This window comes from Chelonoidis abingdonii, chromosome 22 (genome assembly GCF_003597395.2).
Source record: "Chelonoidis abingdonii isolate Lonesome George chromosome 22, CheloAbing_2.0, whole genome shotgun sequence".
Lineage (NCBI taxonomy): Eukaryota > Metazoa > Chordata > Testudines > Testudinidae > Chelonoidis > Chelonoidis abingdonii.
Window position 1 is genome coordinate 32,777,536 of NC_133790.1, and position 27,943 is coordinate 32,805,478.

At 56.7% G+C, this 27,943-nt stretch overlaps 1 protein-coding gene across 1 annotated transcript; it reads right to left on the bottom strand.

Moving 5' to 3' along the window:
* TBC1D10A (TBC1 domain family member 10A) lies at positions 1-26,548 on the bottom strand. The gene is given in 9 exon segments (XM_032786432.2): positions 1-2,082; positions 3,403-3,557; positions 6,505-6,694; positions 8,670-8,735; positions 10,750-10,864; positions 12,371-12,477; positions 15,805-15,912; positions 26,290-26,404; positions 26,406-26,548. Coding segments are annotated over 9 exon segments (1,374 nt in total). The 5' UTR covers positions 26,543-26,548; the 3' UTR covers positions 1-1,701.
* Between the last annotated feature and the right edge of the window lie 1,395 nt (positions 26,549-27,943).

Consider the following 27,943-nt stretch of genomic DNA (forward strand, 5'->3'; position numbering starts at 1 on the left):
CCTTCTTTACACAATCTGCTTTATTGATTCTCTGTACAAAAACATTGCAACTTAATTCACTGATTTATTTAACACAGTCTCACCCACATGGGCACGTTGTCCAGCATAGTTGGGATGGGCAAGGAGAAGCCCCTCCAGTCAGATCCCTTCCACCCACAGGGGGCAGTCTGCAGAGAGGCTAAGACTGAGTGAAGAAGTGCCCAGAAGAAGAGGGAAGGATTCCTAACAGACCCTTGCCCCAGGGCTCAATGATGCAAGCTGGAAACTAGACCCTCCTTCCCTTTCACCTTTGCCATCAATATCTGGGGTTCCCCAACTTCAGTCCACCTGAGGCTGCCCCAGAATCAGCTAACACTGCCCTCTTCAGCGTGGCAGCACAACCTGCAGTGACTAATGCAACATGCCAGAGACTTCCTGGATCGAGAGAGCACTGCAGTCTGGGATCTGCAGGCTGCACCCCCATTTAGGAGGTGCACATTAATCCACATCTGGATTAAACCCTGAATATACCTGTTCTCCCAGCATTCGGGACTGAGCTGCCAGGCCTAGCGCCAGCTTTAATCAGACAACGCGTGCTCCAGGAGGCCTCATTTACCTTGCCAAACAGCCCCACGAAGGGCTGCCTCTGCAAACCCAAAGCAGCAGGCTCAACTCAGTGCCCTGCAAGCAGCACTTTCCCCCAGATCCTGAGCAGCCAGGGCTAGCCCTGCCTCATGCAGACCTTGTCCCCAGACCTTTGCATCCGGCCCAGAATTTGCAGACGCCCACCAGGCCAGATCTGACCTTTCCCTATATATTGACACAGTTATGCTACACAAAGAAATAAATAGGCTCACTGCAGTACAGAAAGTCCAAAATAAATGCTCAGGTGCAGCTTACTACACCCTCTCTATAGAAATGGAGGAGCAGGGTGAGGTGGGAAAGTCAGGTCATTTCCTCCTTCACCCCCCGCCCGATACAGCGTCACTTTGGAATCTGCCGTGCTCTGGCCAAGACAGCCAGCCCCGCTGGGCAATACAGAGACACTCCTGCAGCACTGGCTGGGGCAGGAGAGAACAGCTCATCTCAACTCAGGCCAAGCATGTGCAGCAGCTGAGCCTAAGATGCTCCTCCATGACTGCTGGGTACACACTGCTCCAACCTACTCAGCAACGGAGGATGGACCCAGCCAAGATAGCAGCTGGGATCCTCAGAGGGAACTTCAACATGGAAAGAAGCCAGCTGGGCTGGGAGATTATCGATTCTGCCCCCTGCTCTGCCTCAGGTCGATTCATAGCTTATTTCAAACATCAGCCAGCCCCTGCTGGAGCAGCCAGCCAGACCTCAGGCCTTTCCTGGGAATGGGGCTTTGAGCCTCCCAATGGAAGGAAGAGACTCATTCAGACCTCAGGCAGACGCATGATCACAGCCCTTTGCCAGCGGGTCTGAATGGTCCCCACAGGCACAGCTCGGCTCCCCTGGTCTCTGCTCTGCAAATCAGCCGCAGCCAAACAATAAATAAAAACTTAACTCCCACAGATAAGGCTCCTTCCCTGGCACTCAGAGTAGCAGGAGAGACAGGCCCAGACACACCCTTCTCCCCACTTTGGCTGCAGCAGGGAATCAATCCTGAGTCTAGGCCCAGCTAGTTGGCCCCTCAGGCACAGGGGTGGCAGCCCTGGGCGCTCTGCCACCGCGGAGCCAGAATGTGCTGCTACTCCATTACAAGTAGGTGTCCTCGCTCTCGTGGGAGCTCAGGCTGTCCTTGGACTGGTGATGTGGGGAGGCCCCAGGCTCAACGAAGGCCTGGGCTCCGTTTTCCTCAGGGATGGGGCCATTGGCCGGCCTGACTTTTCCTTGGTCTCGTTTCTTCTCCTTGTTCTTGCGGCCCTTGGGTGGGAGCACCTGGCCGGGGGGCAGGATGATGGAGGGCGAAGGGTCCAGTGCCTTGCGGGAATGTGGCTCCGAGTCGCTGATGGCTTTGGCACCATGCAGGCGTGGGGGAGACCTGCACTGCAGCTCCCCATGGCTCTCCTTCCACCTCTTCAGCTGGATCAAGTGCTCCCGTTCAATGTGCCGCTCTGTCACCGGCAGCTCTATGATCTGTGGGGACAGCACACGCTCGTCAAGCCCCTGCCCAGCCAACCAGCAGGTCAGGCCAGAACTGGGGGCTGCCAGCACAGCTGTCTCCCGAGGGAGCAATCACAGCCCCACGGGAAACCCAACAGAAACTCAGACCTTCCAGCTGGATTGTCAGTGACCGAGGCTGTGCAGTTCAAGAGACTTGGTTGCTGTGATCGAACAGGCAATGAGTACATTAGCCTAAGAACATGTGACCCCTCTTGGGCCCTCTAGTCTCCTCCCTATTAGTTGTGGGGTTTCCCTTAAGGGACCAGCATAAGGGCACTGGAATGGGGTGGGGGGAAGAGGGAGAGAGCTCAGGGAGCCATGGGCCTCCCACGTTTTACTGGCCATAAAGGCAAGTGACGGGGAGAAGGGCAGGACAAGGGCAGGAGCACAGTTCGGGCACTGGTCGCCCTCCTCCCGCCCCCCCCCTCCCCTTTTAGAGACCTTCCACTGCTCCTGGACCAGCATCCACATAGTTCATGGTTTCCCTGGAAGGCCTGCAGTACCCGATAGAGGACCTGCTTGTTATCCAAGCCTTCATCAGCAGAGGACAGCACTGCACCGAACACAGCTGCTTCACTCAGCGCCCGGGGGGTGGGGGGAAGCCCTTGGATTTGAACTTGTCTAAGTCTGGGGTTCCTGAAAGCCCTTCACAGCACAGCCCAGGGCCCCTCCTGCAACCAGGGCTCTCCCATACTGAGCAAGTACCTGCCTGCAGCCCAGGGACCCTCCAGAAGGGGCTCTGCAGGAAGATGATGATCTCACCCCCAAAGCTACCTTCCTGGGGCTGGGGGATCTGAGCCAAGTGCCCACCCCAGGGAGCATTCAGCTATTTACAGCCCCTCCTGGGAAATGCTGCAGAGCAGCCTGGGGCAGCAGCATAGTCACGGTCCCCAGGAACTGGTAGATCCCCCAGGTCAGGAGCTGCTCATCTGCCAGGGCGGGATGTGGGATGTTTGCCCCCATTAGGGAGCTCCCTTGCCTGCTGGAGCAACAGAAGGAAGGGAGAGCAGCAGCAAGGTGCACTGGGAGTGAGAGACCCCAGACCCCCATCAATCCCTAAAGCCCTCTCCACACCCCAGCCCACTTCCATTAGAGGGAAAGTGAGTGCCGAGCGCCAGGCAGGCGGTGCCGGGCTTTGATCACTGGATGAAAAGCTCAGGCCATGCTGACTGCAGCTGGTTCCCATCCAGTTACCGCTGTGAGGGGGAGAGGGCTGGTGAGCTGCCAACTGTGGACATGCGTGTGCCAGGGCAGCCAGGGATCCCACCTCCGCCCCAACAGCCATCTCCTCACCTCCTGCACCAGGAAGGCCTCTTGCATGATCTTGGGGTTCAGCGCCCTCAGCCTCTCCATGGTCTCGTATTGCCCCTGGCAGGACTTGAGCTTCTCGGAGGAGCCGAGCGTGTGTTTCAGCAGCACCAGGCCGACCCGGAACAGGATCTTCACCCCTGGAAGAGCAGAGCCACCGTCTGGTTAGCACCCGCACAGCCCCAGCGCTCGGCCAGCTGCCCTCAGCCTCCAATAGTCTCCACAGGCTGCAGCATGGCATGCTGGGACAGGACGCTCTGAAGAGGACAGTGAGTGCAACAGTGACAGTTTAGGGCAGTGACCCTCTGAGCTGCCCCCATGCTCTCCAATGGGCAGTCTGGGGTTAATGGCTGGCAGGAGGTTTCTCAGAGCCAGAGACACAAAGGCTTAGATAGGAGGGGAAGATCCAATGATTGCTCCCCTCCTCTCTCCCACCAACTCCCAAACCTAAAATTTACCCGGCCCACTGCCCCATTTTCCATAGGGCCCACACGTCACCCTAGTCCCAAACCAATGTCTTGCTAGTGACCCGACACCAGCCTGGTCCCAGCTGGAGACAAGGAATTACCAGCACCTGCTTCATGGACACAATCCCTCAAGAGCAGGCTGCAAGGCATCACCGTTCTTCCAATGGCTCCCCTGTCCTGTGCTACATTAGCCCAAGTATCAACCAGATCGCTTGGCAACCTGGAGCCCAGTGCCCGATGCATCTTCCGAGGCACTGCTGCCAGGAAAATCATGTCTTCTCAGAACCTTGATCTGCAGAGGTGCAAGAGACAAGCACCCCCAGGGCCCAGCTGAGATTACACTGGAGTTGCCCCCAAACTTAGCTCCAGCCTGAAGTAGCCTAGTGGTGTGCTTTGAAATACTGTTTGTCAGAGAGCTGGCTCCTTGGCTGCCTCCTCTACACCCGCCAGCACTCTCCCCCCGGTAGCTCCTTTGGGCGCAGTCTGAAACCAGCCTGCACAGAGACCTCAGCTGAGATCAAGCCCCATGGCGCTGGGCGTGAGAAACAGCCAGAGACAATCCCTGCCCTGGAGAACTGATGATCTGAATAGGCAAGGCAGGCAGAGGTTCCAGGGGAACTGAAGAGCCTAAGGTCACAGCAAGGCAGGAGCAGAAACTACGTCACTCTTTGCAATCCAGTGCTCTATCCACCGCACCACACTGCCTCCCCAAAACACATCCAACCCCTACTGAAACACATGGCCAGGACACACAGCCTGCCTGGGGAGCAAGGCCAAATTGTGCCCTGGTAACTCTCATGGCAGGTTCAGGGTTGGGTACCCACAGCTCAGACTGACCCCATTTTCTACTTCTCGCACAGCTCAGACACAGCCTCTGTGCTGGGGACTGCCTTTCAGATCCATCCATGCCAAGCTGTACCCAGCCACAGCATGGCCCCCCCACCTCCCTACCAGCCCTAGGCCACAATTCAGTCCTGCTGCACACCCCGTCCAGAAACGAGCAGGGAAGCTGCAGCACCTCTGCCCAGCAATTATCACTTGGAGGCAGAAAGCACCAGCAGGTGCTAAGAGCTGGTTGTTTTCCTGGGCTCTGACAGACTGAGAACCCTCCTGCAGTGCCAATGCCCTCGAACAGGGGCAGCCCTGGCAGGTATTTTAGGTACACAGAGAGGATAATAAACCAGCACGACTCATCCAGGGCTGGGGCAGATCCGCCATCGCAGGCGATGTTTGCCAGCCAGACTGGACGTGGAGCTATGGAATCTGCCCTAGTTCAAACAGGCGTTATGTCGGGGGAGGTCTAGGGCCTGTGTTCCACAGGAGGGCACTGATCATTGACTCAGCTCAGGCGTGAACGCCCCACCCTCCCCACAGGCATCACCCTCCTGTCCTAACAGGGGCCTCTCCACTGATGTCTCCCCGAAGGAGGGTCAGGGCCCCCCAAGCTTAGCCCAGGGGCACAGCTTAGCAGCAGCAGCGTGAAGACAAAGGGGGCATATTCAGAGCCCTCTCTGGAGGGAGGTGCGCAGCTAGAGCCCTCAGCAGAGGGAGGGAGACAGAGACTTGTGGCCGCCTACGTAATTCTCAAGCTTCAGCTCCAAGTGAAGAGGGGGCAGCGTGGAGAGCACAGTGAACCTGGTGCAGGGAGCCAGGCTGGCAGCAGGGGCAGGAGGGAGTGGAGCAAGTTTGGACATGCATCGCGTTGGGCCCCGTCAGACCCTGGCCATGGTGAATGTTCATCTCTGCCACCCTGGGGAGCCCTTTGAGGACGAGGGGCCCTGCATCTCCTACCCAGCGGCCAGACTCGGGGTCACTGCTTCTGGAGAGACGGCTCTCCACAGCTGCCCGTGAGCACCAGAGCTGGGGGATGCGGCCAGAACAAACCGGAGCTCCCATGCAGCCCTGACAGAGAGCAGACACACCGATGAGCCAGCCCCGGCAGGGATGAGTTCACAAGGCAGCTCAGCCAGGCCACAGTACCAGCTCCAGGGACCCCGAGGGACCCCTCTGCTCCCCAGTGCTCAGGGTGACGGGGGAAGGCGAGAGCCCAGCCCTTTGGAACAAAGATCCTCAGTGTCATGGGGACAGGAAGGGCCTGGGATGCTGGTAGATGGAGCAAGCGGGATCCTGCTCCTGCTCCAGCCCTGTCCAGCATGGGCCAATGCCCAGCACTAGTGATCTGTATCCCCACATTAAACAGCCAATCCAGTTTGTTCCTGGACAGAGGCTCCGGTCCTTCCAGGAGTGAGACCAAAGAGCAGCTGTGGCCCAGCTGAACCTGCCAGAAAGCAGCTCCCACTGCATTGTCACCTGCCAGCACAGGCTAGCTGAGCAGGTGTGTTGGTTTCATCATTTCCACTTCTGGAGCCAAAGATCTCCGAGTACTTGGTTGCAGATGCGGAAGCTGAGGCGGAGAGGCAGCCAGTGGCAGAGGCAGGAATAGAACCAGGCCCCATGGGTTAGAATGCTACGTCGGGGCCATGAGAGCATGGCTCTCTTCAGTGCAGACAGCTGAACTGGGGGCCAGGCTGGCAAGTCCCCCAGATGCCCCCAAGCTAGGTTCTAGTCTGGAAGGCTCCGCCCCAGGAGCACAGAGCAACCCGGGGGACCCATGCGCTACCTTCACAGAAGAACATGTCCCAGACACGCAGCACGGAGCTCCATGGGAGGGTCCTGGAGAAGGCGCACATGAACCACTCTGTCATGTACAGGATGGGGTCGATCTTCTGCTTGCTCAGGTGCTTGTAAGCCACGGGTGCGAACTTGTGCAGCAGTGAGAAGAGGATCTCCCCATCCAGCTGGATGGCCTCCTGCAGGGAGAGCGGCAGATTATGGGAGGGGAGAGGTGCTGCTGGGACGGACCAGGGATGGGCCATCCCTTCCAAACAGTGCCCACCCGCCATCCACACACTTATGGTCACCAAGACACAGCCAAACAGCTGCCATCCGCCAGCGACAACCCAACGGGAGAGGCAGAGCCAAGTGCACCAGCTCCCAGCAGGCTACGGTGGTGCTACCATGCTCCAAGTTACTGGGCTTTGCATTTCTCACCCTCTCCAGCTGGGATCCTGACAGGCTGCTGCGGCAGAGGCTGGATATTTGGGGCTGACCCCAGGTGCCAAGAGGAAGATGTGAACAGCTGTGAAGGCAGCATGCCACCAGCAGCAGCACAGAAGTAAGGGTGGCAATGGGGCACTAAGTGTGCTGGGAAAAGTGATACTAAGTTTCTTTGCATCCCTCCAGCATTAACACAGTAACTAGTTAAAAAAATAATTTTCGCTTATAACTATTCAATAAAAATGTATTTTAGTTTTAATTTAAAAGTGAGAAAAGGTAAATTAAGTTTAAACAACAAGTTTATAAGTTTAGCATGTAAAATAGTGTTAAATATAAAAGTGCATTTTTAATTTAGAAGGGGGGCGGACACACTCAGAGGCTTGCTGTGTGAAAGGGGCTACCAAGACAACGTTGGAGAACCACTGGCCCAGGTTCACATGCACCCCGCAGCTGGGTCAGCACCACCCACGTTGTACAGGAGGGAACAGAGGTGGGGGTTGAGCCATTTGCTATGGTCAGCGGGCATCTGGCAGAGCCAGAAATTGGACCCAGAGCTACAGAGTCCCAGTCCATGGCCATCCTTCCTAGTCCACTCTGCATGGCTGCTGGAGCTCGGTCTCCAGGGCTGCCCAGCCAGAGGCGTGTCCTACCAGTGCAGAAACACACTGGGAAACCCTAGTCCCCCTGCAACTCCCCTCCCTCTCCTTGGAGTGACCCACTCCTGATGCATTAGGGGAACACGTGGCCCTTCCAGCAGGAGCAGATACTGCAGAATGGGAAGTGGGAGGAGAGAAGTGGTTTGGACTCCAGCAGACAAGCCAGTCCTTGCTAAGAGGCTCTGGTGCAAGCCCGTGGCCCTGCCCACGGTAGCAATGCAGTCTAAGTGAGGTGCCCAGGGCCACGTGCGGTGGGAGGGGACTGGCAGGACTTCTGTTTGGGGAGGGGGAGAAATGGAAGCCTGTTAACAGAGCCTTCTGCTGAGTCAGACAAAATCTTAGTATGTGAGAATGGGATTCACGCTCTGCTGCAGCTGCACACATAGATCAGCTACTGTAAGCACACGGGACCTGACTCCCCCACCCCCACGAGCCACCTCCCCAATGTGCAATCACTGCCCCAGGCCGGACATTCTAAGCCACAGGCTTCTGACAGGCCATGGAAAATACCCAAAGCAGCTCTCCATGGGTGCTCTAGACACCCCTGTGCTGGCCATGGAGCAGCTGCTCCTGGCCTAGCCACAGAGCTGGTTTTGGAGGCTGAAGCATCCACCTTTCTCTCTGATCCATCCAGGACAGGCCCTTTCTGGACTAACCCAACATGCAGCTCAGCACCACCCGAGGCGCCTGTGCAGAACAGCCTCTGCACCCAGCCTAGCAAGGCAGGGCCAAGGAAGCAGCATCCCCAGGGTACAGGGAGGAACCGAGGCCCAGCAACAGTCCCGCAGAGCTGGGGACTGAACACCCATCTGCCAGCCCAGGGCCTAACCCTGCGGCTACCCTCCCTCTGGATCAGGTGGCCCAACAGGCCCTTTGCTACAGAGCCTCCGCACTCAACCCTCTCCGGGCTCTGCTCTGGTAGACCGTGTCCACCTGCAGCCCCTGGTGACTATCGCAGGCAGAGGAAGCCAACTGTCCTCCTCCTACTGACCCAGGCAGCTACCAGCTGCTTTCTGGGGAGCAGGCTCAGAGGTGTCAGAGGGACCTCTCCCTCCCGCCCACCCTCACTCACCAGCTTCTCGCTGTAGTAGCCGGGGAGGTACTTCTCGCAGATCTGCACCAGGCACCAGAAGGCTTGCTGCAGGAGGGAACGGGCCGTCAGTGCAGCACAGGGCGGCGCACGCTGCAGCCCTGCTGGAGATGCCCTCCATGCGCTCACTGCTGTCAGTGCAGCCCCAGGCCCCCCGCTTGCCAGCGCTGCTCCTCCCAAGCCACGGGGCCCAGCAAGGGGAAACAGCCCTATGGGCACCCTGCTTCTGTGTAGCAGTACTGCTGTGCCTCAAAGCAGGGCCAGCCTGCCCCCTTCCCTGTGGTCAGGCAGCAAGCTTCCCCCTGGGCCCTCACCATCCCTCTCCCAGGCCTGCCCAGAGGCACCTCATTCCCGGTTTGCAGAGGGCTGGGCACCCAGCTCCCACCCATCAGTGGGAGCCCGGGTTGAGCACACCAGGCTGGTCAGTGCTCGTGGCGGGGACCTGCCTGAGATGAGAAGGGCTCAGGGGACAGAGCCCCAGGAAGTTCAAGGCTGTGCCCCATGCTGTACAGCCCAGACACACACATGGCTGCGCTCCAGGAGGAGTTTATTAATCCCAGCTCTCCGCTAGAGGTTGTTACAAGCTGATCCCCAGCACCTCACAGAGGTCAGGCTCACTATCCCCATTCTACTGAGGGGAAACAGGCACAGAGAGGGGAAAGGTCTTGCCCAAGGTCACCCAGCAGCAGAGCTGGGCACAGAACCCAGGTCTGAGTCCCAGGCCAGCACATGAGCCATTATGCCACACTGCCATAACCCAGAGCAGGGGGAAGAATTATGTCGTCTCGGGTGCAGGGAAGCCCCATACCCGGAAGGCAGACAAAGCCATTGTCATTCTTAGGAGTGGGGAGACGTGGCAGAGCATAAGCAAGAACCAATGCCAGTGGGATGCCTGCTTTAGGGTTCCCCTAGGCTGACTCCATACCCTCCAGGGCCCGGAGCACACGGCACTTCTCATACCCCTGGGGGGGGAGGGCTGTCTCTCTGCCTGTTCAACTGAGCACTGGTTAGGCCGCCCGTTTAACAAGCGGGAAGGATTGGGGGGGGGGGGGGGTCCTTTCTGCAGAGAAAGGAACAAGCCCTACACGCCGCCTCCTTAGCTCAGCCTGAGCAGGCACCAGGCAGCTCTGGCACGCATTACTGGAGAGAGGAGGATCTACAGTCAGCACCCAGTGAGATAGCCACCGCTCGCTGGTGCCCCAGGCTGGCTGGCTGCAGGCCAATCCACATGCAAGCAAGGTTGTCTGCAAAGGCCAGACGTGTTTGGGTTTCCGCCCGCTGAGAACAGACAAGGCAGCTACAGCAGCTCCTCCACCACAATCAAAAGTTGGGGAGACCCAACAGCCCATCCCCTACCAGCACAGAGTCCTGCAGTCCCTGGCGAACCCCCTAGGCGGCTACTCCACCCCTTGGGCTGAAAATGAGGGTAACCCCCCATTACGAGAGCTCCTTCCCCCTGCAACTCCTACTTTAGGCACAACCAGCACCCCAGGGAAAGCCCCACTCGCTTGGGTTTGCTGCTACGGCCCCTTGCCCTGCCTCTCCTCCTTGGGGGTGTCAGCTCTGCAGTCTCCAAACACAGCCGAGTCCTCAGACCCTTCCCAGCCCCCTTGCTGGAGGACTGGAGTCTCCCGAGAGGACTAGAGATTGTCTCTCCTTAGTACAGGTCAGATCCCGCTGGAGCATCGTTACCTGCCATTACACCAGACACTTGCCAAACCAGCCCTCGGGACAATCTGTGCAGGGAGCACGCAAGGAGGGCCAGCTCTGCTGTGCTAGAAGATGCTCTCCCTGGGATCAGAGATCACTGCAGGCAGCAGATCATCCCTGTGGCAGAAAGAAAGCAGGGACCCCACCTCACTCCCTCACAGCTGCTCCACCCCCAGCCTCCTTGACCACCTCCAGGGAGCTAACTAGGCTCTTCCTGTGCAAGGTGGAACCGGTACCAACAGGGCAGGGGGATGGGCCGTGCTCTGGGCCCGAGTCCCGGGTGGGCAGGTGGGTGTGTCAGAGCCCTCCCCTGGCCCTCATGGTCCTGTCCAAGGTGGTGTGCAGTCAGTACCTCCGCAGGCATGTGCATGAGCAACACTGCTGCGACGGGAGCCTGGGCCTGGCAGTAGCCCTCCTCCGGCCGGTGCAGCGTGTAGGCCTTCAGTACCCGGAACAAGTCTTGCTGCCTGCAGAGAAACAGCACCCACTGAGCAACGGGGAGCAGGGACATGGACAGGAGGCACAGGGGGTGGTGTCTGATCTCCCACCTGTAGGCACTTGCACCCAGGAAGGGCACCATGCCCCATCGCCTATAGGCGGGTAGTCACACAGTACCACGAACACAGAGATCTACTCAGAACCTCACCACTAGAGCCCCGGGAGCCAGAGGCAAACACTGTTTGGCTGGGGCCCTGCATGGGGACACCTCCCAGTCCACAGCAGCAAATAAAGTAGAGGCCGACCTCAGTATAAAATCACTTTTCATTCAGACAGACACCAGGCACTATTCTATCAGTCCCATGCTTCTGAGAGCCTGAGTTCGCCCAGCCAGATGACTCCAGCTCATCTCAGCATGGTTCCTCAGCATGGAGGGCCTTCCAGGCACAGCAGATCACAGCCCAATGAGGCTTTGCGCTGGGTTCTGCTCCACCACTCTTCTCAGAACCTGCCCAAGCCCTGACACCTGCAATGCCCTGCACCAGCCAGGCAGCTGGAGTGCAAGGACTGCTGCTTATGGCAGTCACCTCACCAGGACCTGGCATTTCCCCACCAAGACTAAACTCTTTGGATAGGGCTCCTATGCACATATGCAATAGGGCCATGCAGGCACTACTGCAATGCAGATAACCAGACTGAGGCTCTGATCTCATCAGCAACACTCCCCAAGGAGCTCTGGTGTCTTGTTCTCACTGGGTGCATACAAGGCTGTTAGCCCCGTCATCCCCTCAGATCTGGAGCCCTTCAACAAGGTTACTCATGTTTCAGCAAGGGGCTTACAACCAACCTGACTCCAGCCCTCGCTTATCTGGCTGGAGATGCTGACTCAGCAGCTGATTCCGGCGCCTCTCCAGATGGGAGAGGGAGAATCTGCCTTGCACTGGTGTGATGGAGACCTGGGAGATGACTCAGCCAGCTACTCAGAGTCACGCTCTATTGGCCAACGTGCCCAGGCCTGCAGCTATCCACACAGAGGGACACAGCTCAGGACATGCCTGGTTACCAGGTAACCCAGAGAGGCCTCTCCCATTGCTACATACACATCTCCCTTTCACTCCATGCTTCATGTGAATAGCCAGCTCCTCCTCCCTCTGCTGTTTGATCATATGTCCACGTCCTCCAACCCCATAGCGTCGCTCCTGCAAGACCTTTCCCCAGGCCTGTCAAGGGGCAATAGTGTGACCTGCACAAAGACTGAGCCAACATGGAGCTAGACAACCAGCAACAGGCGATGAGCAACAGAGGGAGGCCGGCCCACCTAAACTCTCAGCCCATGTCCATTACTGCTGGGTCTGAGCACCAGGGTGGGCTGGCTGCTAGAGGCAGATGCGACATTGGAGAAGGGAGTAAACAAGACTCTACTGAGCTGATCTGCAGGTAGCCTGGCTCAGCTGCGGTCAGCCCAGAGCCTCAACTACCAGGCCCTATGGATGCTGCAAACAACCAAGCCACATGGCAGAGAGTGGAACTCTTACCCATGTCCTCCCCGAGACACAAACATTTCATGGAATGGGAACTGCCTGTGGAGATCCCGCTCAATCACATCCAGCCACTTGGGGTCCCCTGGCGAGAGATCCAGCTCCTAGGAAGGAGGACACATGAGTAACCACAGTATGCTGGGGGAGCTCACCATGCACTGGCCTCAAACATCACGTTCACCTCTCAGTGAGGTCACAGTTCGGCTTGGAAGGATGAAACCACTGAAAAACATTTCCATGGATGATGATGAAATTTACAGCTAGGCGAGTAAGAAAAACACTGTTTGAGACCAGACCCAGTGATTTTGACTTTTGAATGAGGCTTGTTACAAATGAACAGTGGAAACAGGTGTGCACTGATCAAGGGTATTTACTTTGTATATCTTGACATGTGATGTTGACAATGTGTGGGTTTTAACCATTTATAAAATTTAACTTTCTGAATCTCAGTGCCTGTCACTAAATAACTAATGCTCCCATAATTCCCTGCAACTGTGAAATTTAAAAATCAACAAACATTGAAAAAGATGCTCAAAACCAAACAATTTTGCCAGCCCTGATCTTAGTGCAGTTACAACTCGCCAGCGGCAGTATGAGCTGGGGCAGCCTGTGCATGCACCAGGACCTACAGTCAATGGCTCATCTCAGCCCCAGCCAGCAATACCACATTATTTGGTGGCCACCTGTTCTGAAACGTCTTAAGTGAAACTCCAGCACGGAGTGGCTCCTGGCGCCCTGCAGTCGCTGCTCACAGCACAGTCTGAATGAGCTCCAACTTATGGTGAAGCAGTTTCCATCTCCCTAGATCATCCCAAAATAGGGTCAGAGGATAAGAACCCCAATGCCCAAGTGCCTTGCCCTGCACCTGTGTGGAGAGCCAGGAGAGAAGACATTCCAGCTGCACAATCCAAGGGACTCCCCCTAGCCCTTATCAGCTGGGATGGGACGACCTTGCAGATCCACATTCACTCCCCCACACCTCAAACACCCGGGCCCCTCCCCTGCAGTCCCTACGGGTGGGTGACAGAGGCTGAGTCAGAGGCAGCTACGGAAACCTGACTCCATGAGGTGAGGTTTGGCATTTCTCACTCCCAGCTGTGGTGTCAGCTCTTTCTCCAGGCCATGTCGCACACGCAGGCCCTGGCAAGTCAAGGGCTGTGGGAACAGCTCCAAGCAAGTGAGCCATAAACAAGAACTGCCCTGCGTGGCCAGTCTGTGACAGCCAGCTCAGGTTGCATCCGCTCCACTTGGGAGCTCCTCTGCACTCGTCAGCCCCCAGGCCCCCACTACCAGCATCCCCACTGCTGCCACACTTCTCCCTTGTCATTAGATCAGCTGCCACTCTCTAGTGACGGGTGAGGGCTTCCCCAACAGAGCCACCAATCTGGTGAACTGGAGGAGACCAGCAGCAGGAAACTTGAGAGAAGGCCTCTTCACAAGGCTGACTGGAGCTCACCTGTCCTGTCAAAGCTGGTGGCCACAGGAGCCACTACACCCAGTCCCAGCACTTGCTCCTCTGAGCTGGTGAAGGGAGGGGAGGATGAAGTCCTAGCTAGCCTCAGCCGAAGTACAGCACACAGCAAGTGCCCCCTCCTGCCCCCCAGCCTCAAATGTGAGTCTCAGCCCTGACCTAGAGGGATCAGTCATCTTCTACGGTAGCACCCACCTGTCCACACTACAAGAGTCACCCAGCATAGACTGGCAGCTGAATGCGCTCAGTTGCTCCCCAACAGGTAATCTCTGCAGCAGACACAGCTGCAGTGTGGATTTCATTTAGAGAAGCTCTGACCCCTGTTTCACTCCATTCAAGTTTCTTGTGCTAAACCCCTTGGAATGTGTTTATCACCAGCTGAGCAGGGTTAAGATCCATACCCAGGGATTAGCACAGCCCAGCCGGAGGGCAGCTGGCATTATGGGGAAGTTGGGGGGAAGAAGAGCCCTGGCTTTCAGGTTTGCTTCAGTAGTTCCCAGCAAGTGGTAGAGGGGAGACCAAAAATCCGCCTCCCCAATCTCTTTTCCGAAGGGGAGGGGCTTGGGGCTAACTGGCAAACATCTCCCGAGCAACATTCACTGCATAGAGGGAGTGGCGGGGAGCACTTGTGGGTGGCTAGTCACACTGAGTTCTTTGGGGCAGGGCCCCTCGGGGCTGTGTCTCTACAGCACCTGGCACAGTCCTGGGCCACAACTGGGGGAACTATGGGAGACGGTACTAAAAATAGATCTAGTTAGCCCAGTTCGGGTGGCCTCCCTAGATGCCAACAGCATCCTACATGGGCACATCCTTTGGGCTCATTTTCCAGTCAGCACCAGCAGCGCTAACCTCTGGGGAGCTGCAGATCATACAGGAAGAGGAGAAAATGAGAGCTGCTGGATAGCACATGCTAAGCAACCCCTAACTTTACTGATGCTGGGGCAACAGTTGCTGGAGGTGCCAGTAGGGCATTATGTCTGGAGAAGGCTGGGGCAATGGGGTGGGATGGGGCGATGGCCACAAGACACTAACACTACGAAGCTCTGATTTGGGGATTGTCCCTTTCTGTTTCGGGCCATGGGAGGAGAAGTGCAGAAAGCTCTGGGACAGGAGGGGCAGACGGCCACCTGATCAGAAACAGACACTATCCTACAGCATCTACCCCATTGCTACTGCTATATTGGCACTAGCCTCGGTATCTGCCTCAGCTGTAGCCACGTGTCTATACCCAACATTTAACACTGAACTATGGAGCTGCCACAAAGCCATTCACCTTGGTGAGATCAGGCATGTACATTCTGCATTCTTACCCGAGAGTGTTAGCAGCGAAGGGGAAACCGACTGCTGCACCCATACAAGATGGGACACTCACATTGCAGCTGGTGGGGTTAGTGTCTGCTGGATACAGGATCACGGCCACAAGGGGTTTAAACAGGAGACTGATGCAGCTTTTCAGCCCTGCACAGCAGCAGCTGGGCAAGCAGAGATGGATGATACCAAAAGGGCAGGATTGGAGCCGGGGAGATCAAGCCAGTCAAAATATCACCACTCAGATTAGCCCCCAAGCCCCTCACTTCAGCCCCAGGGACAGCACCAACACTAGACAGGCTGGGACTGTTCTGGTCTTGTAACAAAAGCTCAGATAGGTGCAAAGGCCCAGAGCAGGTAGTTTGTACCTTGAATTGCTAACAGTCTGGGGAGCACACATGGGTGTGGGCCCTTTGCATGCTGGAGGTAGATCCAGTCCCAGTGGTGCAAAGGGCAATGTGGAAGCAAGAGTTGCCATGATCTGCTGCTGCAGGCGATGAGCAGGTCATCCCAGTTTGGGTGGCCTCCCTAGATGCCAGCAGCGTCCCACGTGGGCACTTCCTTTGGGCTCATTTTGCAGTCAGCACCAGCAACACTAACCTCTGGGGAGCTGCAGATCATACAGGAAGAGGAGAAAACGAGAGCTGCTTACATCAAACCTGCCAGCGTTCTGTTCCAGCTTGACCTTGCCCCCCGAGAGGTACTGCCAGGCCCGGCCCCGCAGGGAGGGTGGGATCCCCTTCTGGCAGCGCAGCCGGATCTGAAAGGCAAAGGGGGACAGGCACTGAAACCCAGCGGGGCAGATATGAATGCGGAGGCCAGCCACAGACAGGAGAGCGGCAATCTAACATGCATCCAGCAACTGGCACCCCAGAGCAATTCGCTAGCTAGACGCTCACGTCACCCAAAGGGCAGCCACTTCTGGGCCAGAGGCAGCAGCTGACTGAACAGAGCACAGCTGGACAACGAGTGAGGCAAACTGCAGGGGGACTGGAGGGCAGTGGAAGGCAATTTGGCGCAGAGGCCGAGGCTGGCTCCCCAGCTCTGTGGGAGGCACCATAGGCCCCGTCTGAGCATTGGGATGAGGGACCTGGATTTACATCCGGCTCCAAGTTCTGGCCAAGCTAGACTAGCCACTGCCAGAGGCAATGGGACGGGCATGCAGACACAATGATGGCCAACACTGGCACCGTACAGCTCAGAGCACGCTATGGGATGACCCTCAGGCAGACAGAGAACCAGACCACTCCCGCCCCCCTGCACTGATACTCAGACTGGGGATCAAACTCACAGCTTGGCGCAGCCGCAGTCAAGGCTTCGACTTGGGAAGCTCAGGGGAAAATTCCTGCAGCACCAGGAACCAGTTCACATTACGAACCCTCACATTGTGCGAACTATCAGCCCAGCTCCATGCAGCCCCAGGGTGCCAGCAGAGATGCAAGACCTCAACCCCTGCAGGCAGCCTGGCAACTGCTTTGGTGGCTCTTCTGTCCCCCCAGCCCTGCTCCCGAATGTGGCCTCAGCTTTGGGAGATGGACCTGGCTGCTGCAAGCCCAGGCAATCCGAGGGAGCTGCCATTTCACGCCAGGAGCCAGAGGAACAAGATTGTGTTGCAGTTTTGTTTTTGCAGCCAGCTGAGCAGTGGCTAAAGGGCTGCTCCAGCCCTCTTAGTCCAGGAGGTGGGGATCTGGAATCTGCATTCTGGGAGCATCCATGCGGGGAAATGTCAGGGTGGATAACAAGCTGCTTCCCTGCTCCAGGAGCAAAGCTAACAGGAAATCCCTGGAATTCATTTCAGGCCATTCACCGGCAGAATGGAGCCACCAGGGCTTCCTTTATGATTTCAAGGGAATCATGCAAATATGCAAACCCCTCAGCCTCAACGGCTCCCTGCGGCTCCAGGAAGGGGCGGCTGCCTGTGGGCAGTACAGGGGAAAGTTTAAAGGTTCAGAGACAGCAGCTGGAGCTGGGGATGGCTGCAGTTTCACAGTCCATGTCAGCAGCAAGACAAAGCAGCGTCTAGATCAGGATCAGCGCTCCCCAGGACTCAGCCGGGGATTCGTATTATGAAACAAAACAGAGCCCTTCCCTCACTCCTTGCTTGCACTGATCCTCACAGCCTTCATGCAAGCTCTGCAATGCCAGAGAACAGCTGAGTGCCTGCACACAGAGGACGAGTGGAAGGCAGCCAGGCATATGGAAGCTGCTGCTTCCCACTGCCTTCTCCTTGCATCCCTGGTGCTGAGCCAGGGCTAGGCTGCTGGGCACGAGGTGGCACGCTCCAGGGAGGAGAGGCAGCAGTGTTGCAGGAAGCATCTCCCCACTGGGGGAGGGGAAGCTTGACTCTACTATAGCTTTGGTGCACCCAAACCAACAGTGTTTGGGTGAGCTCAAATGATCAGCCCCTCTCCCCCCCATTACAGCCCCACTCCCCCCACGTCCACAATGCCCACCTTTGCAGCCAGGAGGTGGAGGGCCCCAGTGACCCTTTCTTAGGAGCCTAGGAATTGCCACAGCACATCAGACCTGAGACCCATCTAGGCCAGTACCTTGTCTGACAGCAGAAAGGCTCCAGCTACTTAAGGTGCAGGTGCAAAAACCCACCAGCTGGCAGTTCAGGAATACCTGTCTCCCCAGGAAGTTTGTTCCCAACCTCCATCAGTTAGTAGTTGGAATGAGGGTTTCTCTCTCTTATCCGGTGTACTGCAATAGTAGATAAGGATCGGACACTTGCCCCAATGAGTGTCTGAATCTACCAAGCTCTTGGCCACATCTTGTGGCAGTGAATTCCACAGGTTAACTGGGCACGGTGTACCAAAACGGACTCTGCTGAGCTAGACCGTCTTGTAGGAGCCAGATAACTCCCAGTAGCTCTGTGCAAGAGGAACAAGGGAGCTTTTCCATCAGAACATCCTTTGGCTAGGTCAAGGCTGCAGCATAATGGCAGTGGCTGGAGCCAGGCAAGAGCAGTGACAGACCCCTTCCCACGCCAGCACTGCCAGTGCATTCCCATCTAACCAGCTGCAACACCCCCTGCTACCCACAGGCCAGGCCAGCCTGAGGGGTAGCAGCAGCCGCCGCAGCCGCCAACTGTGTCAAACATCCACAACCTGCAGTAGTTTTTGGATGCACGTGTTCAGTTCAGGGCTGGCGCTTCCATTGAGGCGAACTAGGCAATTGCCTAAGGCGCCAGGATTTTCGGGGGGCGGCATTTTGCCGGGGGGCGGGGAGGGGTGTGTGTGGCAGGCGGCTCCGGTGGACCTGCTGCAGTCGTGCCTGCGGAGGGTCCGTTGGTCTGCGACTCCGGTGGAGCTGCCACAGGCATGCCTGCGGACGGTCCGCTGGTCCCGCGTGACTCCAGTGGACCTCCCGCAGGCATGGCTGTGGCAGCTCCACCAGAGCCGCGGACCAACGAACCCTCCGCAGAAATGGCTCTGTTTAGCTTAGAGAAAGGTAAGGGGGGGCGTGATCAGTTTAAGCACCTACACGGGGAACAGATATTGGACAGTGGGCTCTGCAGGCCAGCAGAGGAAGAGATAACACGATCCAATGGCTGGACGCTGAAGCTAGACAAATTCCGACAGGAAAATAAGGGACAAATTTTTAACAGCGAGAGTAACTAACCACTGGAACGATCCACCAATGGGTGTGGTGGATGCTGCACTGTGGGCAGTTTTTAACCGACGTTGGAAGCCTCTCCAACAGCCACTCCAGTTCAGACAGGCATTCGTTCAGGGCAGGTCTCAGCATGTGTTAGGTCAGACTGGAGGGTCCCAGGGGTCCCTTCAGATCAAGGAAGAGGCCATCAGTGGATTGCAGTGGGGCTGCTCCAGTCGCCCTGCCCAAGCCCTGCCACATGGAGGCAGCTCTGGCAACGCAGGAAGATGCCCTGAGGTTTCCTTACTCAGCCTTCCTACAGTACATGGGCTGGCCGGGAACCTGCCACGCATCTGCCACTATGGCTACCAAAGCCGAGCTGTCAGCCTCCCAGTGCCCTAGAAGCACCCAAAGCTCCCAGCCAGGACTTACTCACCCAAGCCCTGAGCTGCCACTCAGATCTTGACACTTAATGATGCCAGAAACAGCTTCTCTGTACACAAAAGTGAGATTAGGAAGAGACGGGGGGTGGCGGTAGATGGAACACAGCCCTTGGCTATGGCCCAGCCAGGGTGCACCTCTCAGCATGGTCCAGTCACTTTGTAGCAGCTGCTTCCGTCAGGAGTCCAGCTGTTTGAGGAGGAGCCCAGCAGACACCTCCTCTACCAAAGACCCCAATGCGCCACTGGCCAGGCGGGGGACATCTCCAATAGGGGGAAGCAGGGCCGGCTTTAGGAAGTGTGGGGCCCAATTCGAACACTTTCGGTGGGGCCTTGGCAGGGATGACTTAAAAAGAAAAAAGTGTAAAAAAAAGCCTTCCATTTCTTCCATGTATTATTTACTTTCCATAACTATATAAATAATAAAATTGTATATTATATACATTGCATCATATATGCTGTTGATTGGTTATTAATGACTGCCGTTTCACATGTGTCGGTCCCCGCCACTCCCTGGGGGTGTGCACATGTGTGGGTCCCCGCTGCTTCCTGCCCCCCTCATTGAAGCAGGTGTGCAGGTTACTGGCCTGGGAACTGCAGGGCAGCAGTGGACATGGGGCTGGTTCGAGGCAGGGTAGGGGCTGACTGGAGGTAGGGTCTGGCTGCAGGCAGGGCAAGGGGCTGGCTGCTGGTTGGAGGTGGGGTGTGGGGGGGGCTGGCTTCAGGCAGGGCCACAGGGGGGTGCAGCAGGGGTTGGCAGGGCTGGAGACAGGAGTATGGGACTGGCTGGCTTCAGGCAGGGGGGTGCAGCAAGGGTTGGCTGGAGACAGGGCAGGGTGGGCAGTGCAGGACTGGTGCGGGCAGGGGTTGGCTGGAGACAAGGAAGGGGCTTTGGCAGGGGCTGGCTGTGGGCAGGGGGTGCAGAGCTGGCTGCCGGCAGCGGGGGGCAAGGCTGGTGCGGGCAGGGCACGGGGTGCAGCAGAGGCAGCTGGAGCCCCGGCCCTTTACATAGCCCCCAAGCCCCCCTCTATCCCAGGGCTCTGGGGGCTATTTAAAGGGCCCGGGGCTCCCCTGCTTCTACCCCGCCCCGGACCTTTTAAATAGCCGCGGGAGCCCTGGCGAACGCATGGGGGCAGCAGGGCTCCGGTGGCTATTTAAAGGACCGGGGTGGCAGAGGCAGCTGGAGCCCTGGCCCTTTAAATAGCCCCCAGAGCCCCCCGCTACCCCAGGGCTCTGGGGGCTATTTAAAGGGCCCGGAGCTCCAGCCGGGGCCGCGGGGCTTGCGGTGCTCCGGCCAGAGCTCCAGCTGAGAGAGCGGGGCTGTGGGGCAGCCGCGCTCCCGCCAGCGCTTTGGTCAGGGGAGCAGGGCCATGGAAGACCCTGGAGCAGACTGCAGCCGGGGTAAGTAAAAAAAATTTAAAAGGCACCTCTAGCGCAGGGCCCTCTTAGGTGCGGGGCCTGATTCTCAGGAATCAGGCGAATCGGCCTAAAGCCAGCCCTGGGGGGAAGGCAGATAAAGATGGAATCGCAGCACCACCCACAGTCCCACTGATACTGGGGGGACTGGAAGTGTGCAGTCAGCTATGTGAGAGGAAGAATCCGAACCCAGTGAACCCTCTGTATAATCAGAAACCTCTCATCCCATACAGGGTTCTAGACCCTGCTTTGCCATTGACTTGTGACACCTTGGGCAAGTCAGTACAAGTAGGGAAACTGAGGCACAGAAGTTGACCACTGACCCCTCGGAGAGTTCTGAGAGATGCGCTATGGGACATTATCCAGCAGACTGCCCAGATCCCAGACAGGAGGAAAGCACAGCCCTGCAACCCTCAGCTGGTTGTGCTCTAGTTGCATCTCTATCAGCTCTGCTTCTACTCCCCAATGGGCCAAGTTCTGAGCAACTGTCAAAGAATCAGACTATCAGGGCTGGAAGGGACCTCAGGAGGTCATTTAGTCCAACCCCCTGCTCAAAGCAGGACCAATCCCCAGACAGATTTTTACTCCAGTTCCCTAAATGGTCCCTTCAAGGACTGAACTCTCAATCCTGGGTTTAGCAGGCCAATGCTCAAACCACTGAGCTATCCCTCCCCCCATAAAAAAAAATGTAATTTTGGGACCTATCAGGAAGGCTCAGGAGGCAGACTGTCACCAGAACGAGCTGGAACTGGGTCTGTTTGCTCTCGCTCTAAGAACTGCAGTGATCTGTCCACCTGGCACCCAGGGAAGCACCAGAGACAGACAGGCGGGTGCTTTTCAGAGCCCAGTAAGGAGGACACTGGTGTCAAAGGGAAACCAGGAAATCCCAAGACACAGGGATCTGAGGAGAGGGCAGGTGCAACTCCAGAAGCCCTCTCCATGAGCTGCTTCACCGCTATGGCACATCGTACTCCTCAGTTATGGGGCAGAGACGATTTCTCTTGCATGTATCCAGTGCCACCAGTCAAAGCTTGAGGTCCTGCAGCTTTCAGCCCCTCTTCCGCCGCACAGCAGCCGCTGTTCTGTTTTGCTGCTGAGCTACTGGCCAGTCAAATCTGGCCTAGCAGAAGCTGCTTTGGCTTAAGGCAGCATGGCTGAGACTCTTCAACAATGGGCAGTAACTGCACATGCTAACCCCCACCCCAGGTGAGAACCGCCTTCCTGGAAACACAACACTTCCTGGTCTATGCGCCAGGGCAGCTTCCAACACAATCAGCCTGAACAAACAACTCCCGAGCAGAGCAAGGCCCTGGGCAGCACAGAGCCTTCACACGGACAGGAAGCACTGTGCACAGCGCCCAGAGCAGCAGGAATCTCTGAAACGCTGACGGCTTCTTTTAAAGCCACAGTCCCCTTCCCACTGGTTTCATGGGCAAGGAGGAAGCAGAGCTGGGAGCAAGAACACCTTCGAGTCAGGTATCCAACTGGATAAGTGGCACCTGGGCCAGGTCCTGCTCAGACAGCTAGAGGCTGACAGATTACCCGTGCACTGGCTTCTACTCAGCCTGGCAGCGCCAAGCTCTGCTCCCCTCACCCTGGCACAAGGCTGCACACGGGGACAGTGGGAACAAGGCCCAGGTGCAAGCCCTGCAGCGCAGGGAACGAAAATTTAAATATGAGAGCCAAACCCAGCCATGAGGGGATGGCAGCCCAGCCAAGATGCCTGAGATTTTTAGGCCATGAAGGCTCACCTCAATGCTCATTCCCTGCAGCCCTTTGTGCCAGGGACAGGAAGAGCTGAGGCCAGAGCTGCAGCATCCCAGGCTTCACAGATACTGTGCCTCGGGCTCAAGGGCTGAATTGATTTTGGCAGGCAGGATTTTAAGCACAAGCAACATCCAGAGTCCTGCTGTTTCCATACCACACTGGGTCCTACACTGGTAGGCAGCCACTAACTCTGCACTGTCTTTCCACATCTCCCAGCACCAGTGCCGCCTGCTCACACCATCCCTCAATAGTGTTACCAGCTCAAAGCTAGACCTTCACCTCCTCTAACCTCAGCCCACTGTCCCATGCAGTGAGGATCTCCGAGTCCCAGCTCTCCACTCCAACCTGTGCATAGCTCCACCAGCCATCCTCTTCCACACAGAGCGTGGGCCTGTCTGCTTTCCCACTTGCGGCCCCACGGCTTCCCCATTCAGACCAGGAGCCAGTTCAGAATCACCCCCTGCTGGGACTGCTCAGCAGAACTCAGTGCCCCTCTCCTTCCTGACCGCTCAACCAATCAGGCACCAGCAACCCCTGTCCCTGCCACTGGAGAGCGCCTTCTCCTTTGCAGCACCTGCCCTCGGGAACAGCCCAACCTCCCTTTTCAGGATCGCTGCTGAAGAAGTCTTGCCAGTTTCACTTGTTACTTTAACTCTAGTGTTCAAGCAGTATCTGCAGAACGAGAACCTCTCCCTGGGTCACCCGTCCTGATCCTTTCTGGGGGCAGTGAGAGACAGGAGGGGGCTCTGAATCAAATACCTGGTGGGCAAAATCTGACAAGGTGGGAAGCGAAACACAGCAGGGAGAAGGTGAAGCCGGAGAATGTGCCAAAGCTCCGTGTCTGGAGGGCCCACCGGGACGGAAGAGCAGGGAGAAGCAGAAGTGAGGGGTGCAGGTGCCTGGGGTGTGCTGCTGAGCAGATTCTCCAGAGCACCTGAGAAGGGCTGGGCAGGAACAGGCCCAGGAGGGAGTCTTGGCATGCCCAGAGACAGAGAATCCTGGTTAACGCCAGCAGGGAAGTCTTGGTGACAGTGACTCGCACTCCCCACCCTACCCCCCAACTCTACACACACCTGACAGAAGGCTGCAAGCCCAGAAGCAGAGCAGTGAGGAGCCCCAGTACTGGGATTTTACAGGAAGCCTCCACCCCAGGAACAGACTCGCTCCCCCCCAGCCTTAGTCCTGCCACCGATGTTCAGCGAGAGGCGCTGGCAGCCCTCTGTTATTCACAGAACACAAGTCAGAGCCTCTTGGTCGGCTTGAGGGGAAGTGTCACATATTCTGGGGCAGTGCAGATGGGAACTGGCTTCTGCATAAGCCCAGTGAGGCCTCCCCAGCGGAGACCCTGGGCTTATCAATCATCTGCCAGCCCTTTGAAATGGGATCTGGACAAGTGTTTGCTCCATGGAGACACGTGACTCTGCTGGGCTGTGGCAGAGCCAGAAATGCTGACCCTGGCTGTTGGCTTCATGCTCTGGCTCCATTCAATCATCTCACGGCACTTGCATTAGAAGTTCCCCTTCACTGGATTGCTCTGTACAGAGGAACAGTGGAATGGACAGGTCAGGCAGAAGCAAGGAATGGGAGCTCAGTTCAGACCTTTCTGTGTGACTGCCCTTGCCCAACCTCAAAATTGAAGAGAGGATTTGGAGAGTTCGGTGCTTGCGAATGGTGTAGAGACTGAGCAGCCTGTTTTCTCCAAATGCAGCAGAAAGATCTGGGATGAGAAGGGAGGACAGGCTTTGGACTAAAGCAATGGGACTCACTCTCCAGTAGGACTTGTCCATTTCAGGCTGTCCCACCCTGGAAGAGTGCACAGGAAGGCAGTGCTCATGTACAATGCCTGGGCTGATCAGTTAGTCTGGAGAGGTTTGAGGGAACCCTTACACATGTAATGCACATGGTCAGTGTGTGATCACGTTTCCCTCTAACCAGTCCCACGAGGTGAGAATGAGGTGACACTGAAAGGGAATGCTGAAGCCCAAGGCGCACACAGCATAACGTGCGCACAGCTGGATTTCAACAGGCCAGGATAAGGGACCATTGACATCAGCAGCTAAAGATAATAAGAGCTGTTCAGTCCTGATGCTTCAGGGTAGGGAGGTCTGCATGAAGGGAGTTACCCCAGAACAGCCTTGCACAGACTGGACAGCTGTGGTGCCGCCAAAGAACCACTCTCAGCCTGGAAGCAAGCTAGGACTCTCTTGCTCCTGACAGCTAGCCCCGGACACTCGACTTCCTCCTTGCAGCTAGGACTGATCCCTGCGTGGATCTCTGCAGTACTGTGCCCAGGGTTTGACTGAAAGCGCCAAGCAGTCTCTCAGGCTTGCGAGCATGCAGGTGGGGCACCACTGAAGGGCTGGACCCTGCGTTACTAGCAAGAGGCCTTAGCAAAAGCAGTTTGATTGCCCAGAAGCTCGCCTGGCCTGCTCACCTGCCTTCTCCTGGGAGCTCTGTGGACTTGACTCAAGCAGTAGAATGAGTGATTGCTCTGCTCAGAGGAACAGCACGAGAGTTAGGAAAGATGCTGCCAGAAGCATCCTCAGCTGCATCTGGTTTTATTAGGGACGGTAACAGAGAAACAAGTAGGAGCCAGGTGGGCTCTGCACTCCAGACAGAACTGTGCTGCCAAGGGGCAAAAGGAGACTAAGACAATCTGGTTTGCCCTTGTACAGCCCACAAGTAACAGGACCCACCTCTTAGATCCCAGTGACAGGGATGAATATAGATTAGCAATCTATGGGAAACCTCACTGACCTAAATAGAGATAACGTAGGAATCTAACTTCAGGGCAGAGAGCCAATCTGCGTTTGAGCTGGGCGCTGCTCAGCAGGGCTCCAATGGCCACTGAGCCTTTGGGCACTGCAGCAGTACGGACACAGACCTAGCCAAGACACTGCACTGAACTCTGTAGTTCTGTTTTTCATTTTTAAAAAGTTTGATTCCCCGCCCCCCAGTAATGAGAAAACAGATCCTGGCACAAGAGGAAATGGCTCCTCCGAGAGGAGTTCAGCCAGTGAGTGGCTATACTGCCGCCAAGTCCAAAAGGGAAAAGTTACACACAAAGCTCAGAGTTTGAGATTCCCATGATGCCACTGAAGTTCAAGGTGTCAGTGGAAACGTAGTTTGCGTTCCCGTTGCTCTGTACTTACAATGCAAACATTTCAGCACGGGCATAGGGAACAAAGCTAGAAGTGAAACTGACTAGCATACTTCCATTGTCCTAGAAGACCACACAGTGGAGCAAGCAGCATCAGTGAGGAAACGTGGATTTCAAACATTCAGGATTAAGTCAGGTGTTAGACTGGGAAGGAATTTTGCTTTTAACCTTTAAGCACGCTCCCCTTCTCCCCCTGCCCCAACCCCATGCTAAGATTGGGCCGTGGCTCGGCTCCCCAGAGCTGATGTCTGAATGTGGGACTCTGCCTTTGAAGACCCAGGGGAGATGGGAACAAAGTGGGCCAAGCCCCTCTCCCCTTCACATTAGGACACCCCCCAGTGGGGGAAAAGGAGGCTCTGCTAAGGCCAAGCTGCCCCACCACTAGCTGCTCCATTACAGTGACACTACAGCAGCTAAAGCCAAACAGCTCCCAGAAAGGCAGAGAGGGCACCACCCAGCCCCCCTGTTCTCTCCCTGAATGAGAGAGGCCTGTGAGAAAACTCTCTACCCAGCTCCCAGGATGAGTCAGCTCATGATCTGTCTTCTGCCCACACCTCTGAGCGCTCTGCTTGGATGAGCACAGCTGAGGTGTCTGGAGAGGGTTAGGTAGAGGTAACTCACACCAAGGAAGGAAACCCCCAGCCCCGGGGGCATTTACACAGACCCTCTGGGTCCCATCACCCCAAAGTGAGAGCTGCCAGAGCCAGGGTTACAGGACAGCTGGGAGAAAGTGCACCTGAGAGCTCCAGTGCTTTACCTTCTTGTGCTTCTTGGCCATCCATTTGTCCCAGTTATTGAGCATATCCAGCCATTTGGACTCCCTCTGCCTCAGCACCTCCAGTGGCACCTCCTCCAGCCTAGGGGACGCGGGAGAGAAGAGAACATGTCACACGGGGCAAAGCTACCAAATCGGGATTTAGCATCGCTCCAGTTACAGCAAGTGGAACTGGGAGCCTGCAGCCCCTTTCAGAGGATTTCACCTCCAAGAGCACGTGCTCCATGCGCCTCATCCCCCTGTGCTGCTCCCTGCCGCCTGGAGCACCTGGGGAATGGCTCTAACTCGCCCAAGCTCCCTAGGACAAGTGCTTGCTGAGAAACCCCCTCGCATACAACCCTCCTGCTCTGCATGCTCACAACACAGACCTCTAACCCGGGCTCAGCTTCGACTCCCTCGGCCCTCTCCTTGCGGCCCGGCAGCATCACACCTTGCTGCATTCCTACAATCCAGACTGTTCTGTCCTGACCCCTGGTGCTCCACCTCGTCCTTCCAGTCTACATGCAGGTTCCTCTTCCCGGCCTGCTGCTCTGCCACCTGCACCATCTCCCATCATTTCACCACTGCAGATGCCAGCGCCTTGACCCCACCTTCAAGAACCCTCTCAGGTGCTGCCCCTTCCCTATCTAGTCTTGCATCTTGCCAACCCCCCACCTCCACCGCACCAGCCTGGCTTGCCCATTCCTCTCCTTACACCCTTCCTGACTCATCCCCAGCCAGCTCCCCTTGTCTGCCAGTCAGACACTGGCCAGCGATGGCTTGAGGGAGAGGGGACAGCTGCCACTAATCAGACTGTAAGCTAAGCAGGGCAGGCACTGCGTCTGGACAGATGTATATAGCAACTAACACAACGGGGGCCCAGGCCTGATTAGGCCCCAAGTACTAAACCTTTAACAGCAGCAATGTAAGTCAGTGTCTGGTTCCTGAGCCAGAAGCAGGAGAAAGAACAAGATACAGGCGCCATTAAGCTACTCCAGAACCCTGGAGCATGTGGGCCACTCCGCATACGGACACAGGCAGCAGCCCTTGCCCTGTTCTACCAGGCAGGAACGTTAACTTCAGAGCTCTGAAGAACAAACCACGGCAGGGTGCTGCACTAGCAGACTCTGGACTGGCAGCCAGTGACAACCGGCAGCACCAGCTTCTTAGGGTGCATCTACATTGCAGCAGGGAGATGCAATTCCCAGCTCAGGCAGAGGAACACGTGCTAGCTTTGATTGTGCCTGTGTTCTACAACCAGTGACGTGGCCACGGTGGCCCAGGCTAACCATTCAATAGGGACTGGACTTGGGTGGTTAGCCCGAGCCATCACCCATACCACTGCGGTCACACTGCTGGTTTTAGTGCACTAGCTGGATCCAAGTTAGCGCATGCATGTCTACCCGAGCTGGGTGTTACTCACGGGGAGCCACCGGCCAGATCCTGATCTCGGCAGCTCAGGAGGCCTTCCAGGTCCTCTACAATTCCTACCAGTCATCTTCTGCACTGCCTCTGATCCCTGCATTTGGGGGATGGATTTCAAGAGCCTGGGTTGGAGTCAAAGCCAGCTCCAGACATCGCCCCAACCCCCTTTTAACAGCTTCAAGGAATGCCAAGGGGATGCTTCAAAGCCAGGATCCAGGTCTGCCAGAGATCT